At 41.8% G+C, this 10,452-nt stretch overlaps 1 protein-coding gene and 1 long non-coding RNA gene across 15 annotated transcripts in view; one reads left to right on the top strand and one right to left on the bottom strand.

Moving 5' to 3' along the window:
• Positions 1-10,168, bottom strand: part of LOC148885264 (uncharacterized) — a 15,202-nt gene extending 5,034 nt beyond the window's left edge. The window contains exon 1 of the long non-coding RNA XR_016118109.1: positions 10,036-10,168. This is a non-coding gene — a long non-coding RNA (uncharacterized LOC148885264). The remainder of the gene's footprint in view (positions 1-10,035) is intronic.
• The window catches only part of cacna1aa (calcium voltage-gated channel subunit alpha1 Aa), a 66,203-nt gene that overhangs the window by 17,176 nt on the left and 38,575 nt on the right, over positions 1-10,452 (top strand). For 8 of the 14 annotated variants that reach the window (XM_089019160.1, XM_089019163.1, XM_089019170.1 and 5 more), the window contains exons 4-20: positions 3,597-3,688; positions 4,955-5,107; positions 5,185-5,372; positions 6,207-6,310; positions 6,408-6,523; positions 6,649-6,693; positions 6,812-6,895; positions 7,091-7,297; positions 7,374-7,486; positions 7,594-7,706; positions 7,788-7,919; positions 8,065-8,137; positions 8,370-8,487; positions 8,655-8,722; positions 8,833-8,939; positions 9,644-9,694; positions 10,159-10,327. In XM_089019160.1, the coding sequence (XP_088875286.1) occupies positions 3,597-3,688; positions 4,955-5,107; positions 5,185-5,372; positions 6,207-6,310; positions 6,408-6,523; positions 6,649-6,693; positions 6,812-6,895; positions 7,091-7,297; positions 7,374-7,486; positions 7,594-7,706; positions 7,788-7,919; positions 8,065-8,137; positions 8,370-8,487; positions 8,655-8,722; positions 8,833-8,939; positions 9,644-9,694; positions 10,159-10,327 (1,933 nt within the window). The remainder of the gene's footprint in view (positions 1-3,596; positions 3,689-4,954; positions 5,108-5,184; positions 5,373-6,206; positions 6,311-6,407; positions 6,524-6,648; positions 6,694-6,811; positions 6,896-7,090; positions 7,298-7,373; positions 7,487-7,593; positions 7,707-7,787; positions 7,920-8,064; positions 8,138-8,369; positions 8,488-8,654; positions 8,723-8,832; positions 8,940-9,643; positions 9,695-10,158; positions 10,328-10,452) is intronic. The other 6 variants (XM_089019174.1, XM_089019172.1, XM_089019169.1 and 3 more) reach the window with 3 other exon arrangements.

The raw sequence follows: 10,452 nt of genomic DNA, 5'->3' as shown, positions 1-10,452 counted from the left end.
TATTAATAGTTCTAAGGCAGAGTGTAGACTGCAAGGTTAAAATATCCCATCAATCAGGCTCCACAAATAACCTGCACAAGCCATCTGTACAATTTGAAGAGAACATACAAGCAAGGGAGCCAGCTGTTAATGAAGTTTCTAGTATGTCTGCCTGCGTCTGCAACCCAGAGCTCCTTGAGAACTTTATGCAAAAAGCTATCCATTCCATCAAGCCATCAATGACCATCACAAAGGTAAATAAAACAACTTTATTACACAGTACAGTTTATTTCTTTAATTACAATACCATAGCACATTTATTATACATAAAATAAGGTATATTGGGTGTAGTTTTAAGGCTTATTTAGTTGAAAATTACGTTTTATGGGGATCCGGGAACGGATTATTCTCATTTTAATGGTTTCCTATGGGAAATTAATGTTTGGAATACACACGTTTAGCCTTACACACACTTTCTGGGAACCAATTAATTTCGTAAGCCAAGGTATCACTGTATGTTTAACTCCTCGTGATTTTGGGCTACGGCGTGAATGTAAGAGAATTTGGGATGGATAAACGGGCTTCATAAACACAGCAAAAGATAATCGGGGAGCATATTTGGTCGACTGCAACACATTAGCCTCATTGAGCTGAAGTCAGCAGGAACGCAGGTGGCAAGTGGCCACGTCAGATGATGTTTTATCTAATGTGCGACGTTCCCCTGGGGGTGGGGGGGGATGGGATGGGATCCCCGGTGGTGCTTAATCCAAATAATAATGAACTGCATTCCACATAGCAGTTAGCGCTATTCAAGATGCACGTACAGTCATCGCCTCTGATCATCATTGGGTGTCTTCATTTTACGACCTACTTTCCAATAGCGCATTGGGGAAAATGATTCATACTTAATATGTTTGATCTTCTACCGGCATCTGTTTGCTTTGCTGGTGTGGGGAGGGGGGGGGGACATCTTGTAGTACGACACTATGTGAAGTATACATATCTGTAAGTTGTTGATGCACAGAAAAGAATGGATGGGCAGGAGGGGGGTTAAAACACCCAGACTCCTCCTTTGGCTCTGTTACCAAGGTGATACAGAGATTCTATCAATGAGGCAAGGTTGCTGTTGCCATGGAAACGCTTATGAATGAGAAAGGGCGACGTAACCGTGGAGACGGCGTGAATGAGGAAGCGCCATCGTCGAACCCGACGTTTGGCACGGCAGCCGCCGACGATTTAAGATGGACTCCCGGACTTGAGATTCGATTGAGAAATTTGCGATGAGGCGGGCGAATTTACAATCCAACTGAGACAAGGGTTCGGATTATGGGATGTCAGCGGCTGTCGGGCAGCCTCGTACTTGCACAATATTGAACGCACCCCATTGAGATTCGATTGAGAAATTTTCGGTGAGGCCTGCGAATTTACAATCGAACTGAGACAAGCGCTCGGATTATGGGATGTCAGCGGCTCTCGGGCAGCCTCGTACTTGGGCAATATTAAACCCACCCCATTCAGCCTTTTTTTAGTGTAGACAAAACCATGATTAATTATTCCCAGAATGAAGGTTTCCTACTCAGCATTTGGCACCCCAACTCCTTAATTAGTTTGGCGCCAGTAAAAACATTGAGAGTACATGAACATTACAGGGATGCATCTGGAAATTTAAAAAAGGGGGCCAGTCGCAGGATATTTTTTCTGCGGGTGAGCAGCGGCAGCCACAAGCGCGAGCGTTCTCTCAACCCGCAAGTAACTCGAATCGATAGAAAGCTAGCTAGGCAGCTAGTAAATAGCTAATAGATAGCCAGCTAGTAGATAGCTAGCTAGACGGATAGCTAATAGATAGATAGATAGATAGATAGATAGATAGATAGATAGATAGATAGATAGATAGATAGATAGATAGATAGATAGATAGATAGATAGATAGATAGATAGATAGATAGATAGATAGATAGCTAATAGCTAGCTAGATAGCGAAAATATATCTAGCTAGAGAGCCAAAAGATAGCTAGCTAGATAGCCAGTTTTCACATAATTTTACATGATTTTTGGTAGTTAGTTAATTTAAGCCAAAAAAAAACAAACAAACAAACAAACAAACAAACAAACAAACGAACATAGGAGCCATTTGGGAGCCATAAGAGCTGGATCTTTTTAGTGAGCCGAGCCAAAAGAACCGGCTCTCTGAAAAGAGCCGCTCTCTGAAAAGAGCCGGAATTCCCATCACTAGAAGCGAGAGGCAATGAGTCAGAATGACAGAAAGAGAAAACTCACACCTAAAAAAAGACAGAGAAGAAGAAGAAATAGCAAGAGGAAGAAGTGAGAAGGAGTGACGATTCACTCTGTGCGTCAGACGGGTGACTGACTAGAAGTCTGGCGGCTCAGGGTGGGGAACATCTTTTGATTCTTCACATGCACACACACTACCTTGTTTACCATTCTTGAGCCGCTCTCCCTTCTCCGGTGCAACATCAATTCATGCACAGTCTGCAAATACTTTGAATAAGCTATGATATATTTCTTTTAATGACTGTAATGTCCTAGTCATGTGACATTCCTCGCCGCCTTAATTCGACAGCCCTTTCACCACCTTCTGCTCATCACTCCATCATCCTTCTTTTATGAAAATTTATAGTCCTTCTGCTCGACACTTCACTATCGATTCGTTCTGCTCTTGCAGGATTTACATACCATGAGCCTACAGTTGCATGGAATTGGGTTTGTGTGTACCTTCATAATAATAATAATAATAATAATAATAATAATAATAATAATAATAAGAATAAGAATAAGAATAAGAATAAGAATAAGAATAAGAATAAGAATACATTTCATTTCTAAGCGCCTTTCAAAACTCTCAAGGTCACTTTAGACTCACAGGATCAGTTTTTCTGTGGGTGAGCAGCGGCAGCCATACGCGCCAGCGTTCACTCAACCCGGAAGTAACACAAATAGATAGAAAGTAAGTTAGCTAGCTGATAGTCAATAGATAGCTAGCTAGATAGCCAGCTAGATAGATAGGTAATAGCTAGCTAGCTTGATAGATAGCAAACAGATTCTTTAATCTTTTGGACGGCACAGAAAATATGACTGCCCAGCACGAATAGCACAACAAACGAGCAAAACAAACTGAATTTTTAATGTTTGTAGTCAGATAGATAGCTAATACCTTACCTGACATTTTAACTGGCTAGCTTGCTAGTCACCATACCATTGTATCTATGGTGATTTTTTAGGGCACTAGAGAGGCACCAATCAATGCATAAATGCTTAAATAGATAGAAAGCTAGCTAGCTAGCTAATAGATAGTCAATAGATAGCTAGCTAGATAGCCATCTAGATAGATAGCTAGCTTGATAGATAGCTAATAGATAGCCAGCTAGATAACCAGCCAGTTAGTTAGATAGCTAATAGACAGAAAATAGATAACTAGCCATAGCCAACTAGTCATTTAGATAGCTAATTGACAGAAGATAGATAGCTAGCTAGATAGCCAGCTAGTCAGTTAGATAGCTAATAGGCAGTACATAGATAGCTAGCTACATTTTTCGTGAGTCGAACAATAAATGCAAAAATGTTGCATACTGATTGCCTCTTTGCATTTCTTCTATTAGGATCCTGTCAACTGTGGGCTCAGATTTTGACCTACGGACCCTCAGAGCTGTTCGCGTTTTGAGGCCTTTGAAACTGGTTTCTGGTATTCCCAGTAAGTGTGGCTTTTTTTGAAATTCTAGTTTGGTGTATTAAAATTGGGCCACAAATCTCCGCCGCAAAAAAAAACTGTAAAATGAAAAGTTGTCCCGGAGGTTTGAGAAATTGTTAATTTACAGTGGAAACACGGATTGAGCGTTTACATGCCGTGAAATCTATTAACTCATTCGCTGCCATTTCCGAATTTCGGAAATTGAAAAGTACAACGTGGAGCATCATTCCCAAGTTTGTTCGGGTTTAGTTTTTTCTTGCTTGGGGTGCCGATAAATTTCTGGTCAGACCTCTGGCAATGTTTTTCCCTTCCAGAAGTGGCATTTTCCTATTGTCTTTGTTAGCGCTTCGTTACAGCCTAAAGCACTATATAAATCAATCTGTGTGTATTGTATTTTGTACAGCCACCCCCATTTCGAGCTCTAATAACTCCAGACACATATAACTTTTTTTCTGATCAAAGAAGAGAGTTTAAGGTTTCTTACGCTGAATTGAATGTTTATGTAGTCCTGAAACTCAATATTCTGTGGGTCCTGCAATTTGAGTGAAAATGACAAAAATCCTGGCACCGGAGTGGACACATTTTTGTACATCGTCCGGCAGTGAATGAGTTAATTTCGCAATCCCCATCCGCCCGCACATTGTGGGGAATCACCGGCAATATTAAAATTAAGTTACTTATGAAATATATTTGCTAACACAGCTGTAAGATCTGGTAGTAGCTTAAAAAATATTTTTTCACATGCAGAATAAATACTTAAACGGTAGATTGTATAATACAGTAAAGTCTCGTTATATCGATATTCAAGGGAGTCCGAAAAAATATCGATATAACCGGGACTATCGATATATCCGACCCTGTTTGCATGTAATTTTCTCCGTGCGTGCATAGAAATAGTATCGATATAACCGGGACTATCGATATATCCGATATCGATATAACGAGACTTTACTGTATGTTACTTTGTCAGCTAGCTTTAAACATTCCAAAATGCTCAATGTAACTTTGATCCGCCGCTGTCGGCAAAAAAAAAAAAAAAAAGAAAAAGAAAGAAATCAGGATGAAATGAACCCATCCTCATACCAAACGAGATTTACAGAAATAATTCAATTGCAGAGTGTCTGTTTAATTAATCCGCTTATGTGTATCGTAATATTAGGATTTATAATTATTTCATTGAGAAGGTTTTTTTCTCCTCAAAATTCTGGTGTTATTTTTAGTCAATGTCGCAGAAAAATGCACTCATGGTGTCTGGATTTTGCCTCTCAGGCTTACAGGTGGTGCTCAAGTCCATCATGAAGGCCATGATCCCTTTGCTCCAAATTGGCCTCCTGCTTTTCTTTGCTATCCTCATGTTCGCCATCATCGGCTTGGAGTTTTACATGGGCAAATTCCACAAAACCTGCTTTGACAATCACACAGGTACGCCAAATGCATACGCGGTGTGGAATTATGACTAGAAGGAGACTAAACCCCTTTGAACGTCTGCCCAAATCCAGGAGAGATCCGAGAAGAGTTCCCGTGTGGGACGGAGCCTCCGTCGCGATTGTGTCCGGAGGGTACCACGTGTCGAAAGTACTGGCTCGGTCCGAACTACGGCATCACCCAGTTTGACAACATCCTTTTCGCCATCCTTACCGTCTTCCAGTGTATCACCATGGAGGGCTGGACTGAACTGTTGTACTATGTAAGTGCTTGGTTCTCTGGAGGGAAGGACTTGGACCTTTTGTTCTTGACCAAATTTCCAGCATGGTCATGATAAGTCCGCTCTTATAACGGCGCTGTCTCTTTCGCGTGATGTTTCTCTCCCTATGTGCCGCCTTCCCGGTGCTGTTCTATATTTAAAAGAGACTTTTCAGCCGGAGTTATTCATGTTGATTCTGGAGAGAGAAGTGATTAAAGTTTAATGGGTAAGGGGGGTTGCGGTACATTGGGTACACGGTAGCCATGCCAGTTTCCGAGTAGACAGAGGAAGGGTTCTTAGGAGGCAAGGCAGGGGGTGGGGGGTTGTTTTGAAGATGGGTCCACGGCTGGAGGTAGGCTGAGGGGGGAGATGTTGATTAGTGAGAGTGGCACGAGCTTCAGAAGATCGCAAGAAAGGCATGAAGGAATTCAAGTAGAAAAGATTGATGTAAGTAATGAATGACTCAACAGGACACTGAAGGACGGCAGGAGAAACAAAACAAGGAGAAGGAAAACAGAATCAACTCAAAGCGGTGATGCATGAATAATAGGGATGAGTTGGGTTTTTTTGGGTATGGTACGGGAAGGCATAACACAATTTGGAACTTTTTCATTTAAGCAAAAACTGTGAGTGTCTAGCTGAATTGTCAGCGCATCAAAAACTAGAATAACGAATAACTCTGTGCTTCAATTGTGGATTCGAGTCACACATGTTCACTAGGCATATAACAGCATGGACCTTTTAAATATGATAACTTCTTATTATGTCTAATCTCTATCACAGTGAAAGGTCAAAAACCTCTGATGGGTGTTTGTGTGTACGTTTGTGCGTTTCCAGAGCAACGATGCCTCAGGGAGCGCCTGGAACTGGATGTATTTCATCCCCCTTATTATCATCGGCTCCTTCTTCATGCTTAACCTGGTGCTGGGTGTGTTGTCAGGGTAAGGGGTCTGCTAAGCGAGACGTGCAAAAAAAATAAATACATGTACCCAAATGTATCAGTTTAAAACCTATTTTTTTGCGTGAATACGCTCACAGGGAGTTTGCCAAAGAAAGAGAGCGAGTGGAAAACAGGAGTGAGTTCCTTAAGTTGAGAAGGCAACAGCAGATTGAAAGGGAACTCAATGGTTACTTGGAGTGGATCTGCAAAGCTGGTAAATTGAAGCTCTATATCCATCCATAGTATTTGTCTCTCCATATCATCCAACCAACCATCCATCCATCCGTGCATTTAATGTAAAACGGATGAACATCCAATATTTTTTTTTCTTTTTTGCAGAAGAGGTTCTCCTGGCAGATGATGACAATGAAAACGATTATGATGGTAGGGGTTCTTTCAACTGTTTCTAACGGTGTCTTGAGTATTTATGAAGTCCTAAAGCTCAGTATTCTGTGGGTCCTTCAACTTGAGTGAAAATGACAAAAACTGCTTTCCATTCCAGGCTCCCGCAGGAGAGCAACCAAGAACCACAAAAGCAAAGCCGAGCTTCTAAACCCGGAGGAGGGAGAGGGAGACCTGGCAGTTGGTGAGAACTCATACGCTCACAAAGCGTAATCACTGGTACAGAACGTTCAGATGCTAGCTTGCGTATCACTATCACCTGACCCGTCCGACCTCGTTTTCATTCCTTTATACAACCAAACTTCAGCAGAGTTTTTATTATCTAGACCTGGATTTGTCACCTCTGACATGCTCGTGACACTGAGTTCCTCCCCGCTAGGTTCACCGTTTGCCCGTGCCAGTTTAAAAAGTTCCAAGCTCGAAGTATCGACTTTCAAGAGAAGAGAAAGGCGCTTGCGCTTCTTAATTCGACACATGGTGAAGTCCCAGGCCTTCTACTGGACTGTACTGTGTTTGGTGGGACTCAATACGCTATGTGTGGCTGTCGTGCACTACGACCAGCCTGAACCGCTCTCTGATTTTTTAAGTGAGTATGGACAGATCAATGATTCTACTCTCAGGTATCCATCACTTATTTTTTTTCTTTGTCTCACTGCTCATAGATTATGCTGAATTTATCTTCCTGGGAATATTCCTGACAGAGATGTTTGTCAAGATGTACGGTCTGGGAAGGCAGGCGTACCTCAACTCCTCTTTCAACTGCTTTGACTGCATAGTGAGTCCCGCCACGACTTGAGGGAAAACCCCAAACACCACCGAAAGAGACCCTTCCCGCTACATTTACATGATAACGATGGGTCGCATGCGTCTGTGTTGAAATAGGTGATCTGCGGCAGCATATTTGAAGTGCTGTGGTCTATTATCCAGCCGGGCACGTCGTTCGGCATCAGTGTTTTACGAGCTCTCAGGTTATTGAGGATTTTCAAGGTTACAAAGTGAGTGTCTTGGATTCCGATACTAAATGTAAGGGATTTATTGTATGCAGAGGGAATCAGTTTTGTCTTCTGTTTTTCTAGGTACTGGGCATCTTTACGAAACCTCGTCGTGTCTTTGCTCAACTCCATGAAGTCCATCATCAGCTTGCTCTTCCTACTCTTCCTCTTCATAGTTGTCTTCGCCCTGCTGGGAATGCAGCTCTTCGGAGGACAGTCAGTGCCGTTTCATTTATCCTTCCTTATTCAGCACATTTTAAGTGTACAGTACGTTTAGGATGCAATAATTCTACTGATTGCCCTTTCTCTCAAAAATCGATTTCAAATCAATCACACTCCAGTTGTCTTTTCCCCCCGTCAGGTTTAATTTTGAAAATGGCACTCCTTCAACAAACTTTGATACCTTCCCGGCGGCAATAATGACAGTGTTTCAGGTAAGCGAAAGCTGATGAAACTGTCTTAAATGATGACATTCGAGACCATGTCATTTGCATGACAGTGCGCTTCTATGTTTCACGTTAACTCTAAATCAGTGACATTCCCGAAGCTTTTGACTTGGCGAATTACAGATAGCAGAGGATGTTAACTCTTGATATGTGACTATGAATTTAATGTGATAAAATCCCAAAGACAACATTGTTTTTTTTTGTGCATGCTGATGGCCAGATCCTGACGGGAGAAGACTGGAATATGGTTATGTACTCCGGCATCAAGTCTCAGGGCGGAGTCAACAAGGGCATGGCTTTCTCCGTCTTCTTCATTGTGCTCACACTTTTTGGAAACTGTATCCTTTGCTTGCCGATATAAAATGAAAAATTGTGGCAAACACTGTAAAAGGAAGTTAAATACTATTGTTTTTTTTTAAATTTCATGAGTCTGTGCCTTAGTGTGGAACTGCGTATAAATACTGCAAACACCCACGCGGTGCTTTTCTTATAACTCTTCACTCAGATACTCTGCTGAATGTCTTCTTGGCTATCGCTGTGGACAATTTGGCCAATGCGCAGGAACTAACAAAGGTGTCACCGTGGCTCAACGTTACCTCATGATGACTAAACCTTTTTGTTTGCTTGTTTTTACCTTCGTCCATTGACATCCTTGTCCCCTTTCTTTATTTCTATCCCGGAAGGATGAGCAAGAAGAGGAGGAGGCTGCCAGTCAGAAGATCGCGTTGCAAAAAGCTAAGGAGGTAGCGGAAGTCAGCCCCCTCTCAGCTGCCAACCTCTCTATCGCAGCGTGAGTGTCGATCCTTGTCTCTATCGATCGATCTATCGATCGATCTATCTATCTATCGACCTATTTGTGGGCAACAGGATTATACACAAGGCACTGACACAACAGATAAGGTTTCCTGGTTGGTCTTCAATGAGAACTTGTACAGCCCTAAAGATTAGCGGCCATGGAACAGACTTTGCCCTCCTTTTTACCATGGCGTCTACAATTCAAATTATTTTTAAATCCGTTGTGTTTTTTTTATATATTTTATACACAACGGCACCCATTCACACATAAACATACACTCGTAAAGGTTTTAAGGGCAGTGGGAGAACACAGCGTGAACACACGCAATTCGCAGTGACCTTTTCTGCTTTGATACAACAGCCTCTGCTTTCTTTATGTCACACACGGTTCCTATGAATTCGGGTTATGAGCCCGTACAAAACACGCTTACGGGTTGTGTGGCCTCGTGTGACATCGCAGAGTATGTTGTGTTAGTATGCGTGGCGCTTGAAAAAAGGCTCATCATAAACAACTGACTGATGTTTTTGTTTGGATCGCAAACTCACAGATGTGTCCTTTCATTCCAAAAATGTGACGTGTACACAATATAGACGTGAAAATAAAAATCCTTATGACATGAAGTAGATCCATTTTGAGTTAAACCTTCCCCCCCTGCCATTTTTTTTGCTATCTCACACACCAACTGTTTCCCTCCTCAGCAACAAAGTACACAGTGATTCTCACAACGCTACTGACCGCTTTCTGGACTGGTATTATTATAATTTTTTAAAATTTATTTATAAATCTCTTCTGTAAAGTGACCCAACAACTCCTTGCCTCTTCCCCATCTTTGTTTGTCTCCAACATTTTATGTCCCTGACTAAACTGTCGCCAAGTGCTACTTTTGCTACTTTTCCTAGAGGTGTAATCTTGCTACACTTGTGACAGAAATCAGAATCGATTTAAGGCTATAATAGTGGTCACCAAATATTTTTGGAGTCTTTTGTTTGTTGTAACTAATAAATTGTTATCATCTTAATTTAATTCCGACAATACATAGGTTTGTTGCTCTGTGTCCGTTTAATCGTTGCTCATTAAAACAAATTCTTACCTTATCTTGCATGCTTCCATAATCCCATGCACGTTGCTTTGTGTGTACTTGGTCAGCTTTCTGGATGCAAATCCTTCTACTCGCTTTCCGTTCATTCTTCTGTACCATGCTTGGTTTTCACAGTAAGGAGCAGCAGAAGAACCACAACAAGGGGCTCAATAAGTCTGTATGGGAGCAGCGCACCAAGGAGCTTAGGAAGCAAACTCTGGCATCCAGCCGAGAAGCCCTTTATAACGAGATGGACCCTGAAGACCGCTGGAAGGCAAGAACAGGGAGGGAAGAACACAACAATGTAAAGGACAAGGCAAAAAAATGCCTCTAGACTTGTGTTATCAGTGTACACAAGTGATGGCGATGTAAATGTTATGTTTCTGATATCGACATACTTTTTTTATGGTGGAACCGCTCAAGTCATAC

The sequence above is a fragment of the Hippocampus bargibanti genome, linkage group LG17 (assembly GCF_051943395.1).
Source record: "Hippocampus bargibanti isolate YZ-2025 linkage group LG17, ASM5194339v1, whole genome shotgun sequence".
In the NCBI taxonomy this organism is placed as follows: Eukaryota; Metazoa; Chordata; class Actinopteri; order Syngnathiformes; family Syngnathidae; genus Hippocampus; species Hippocampus bargibanti.
Note: the sequence above shows the minus strand (reverse complement) of the source record. Positions and strands in the feature narration are given on the sequence as shown.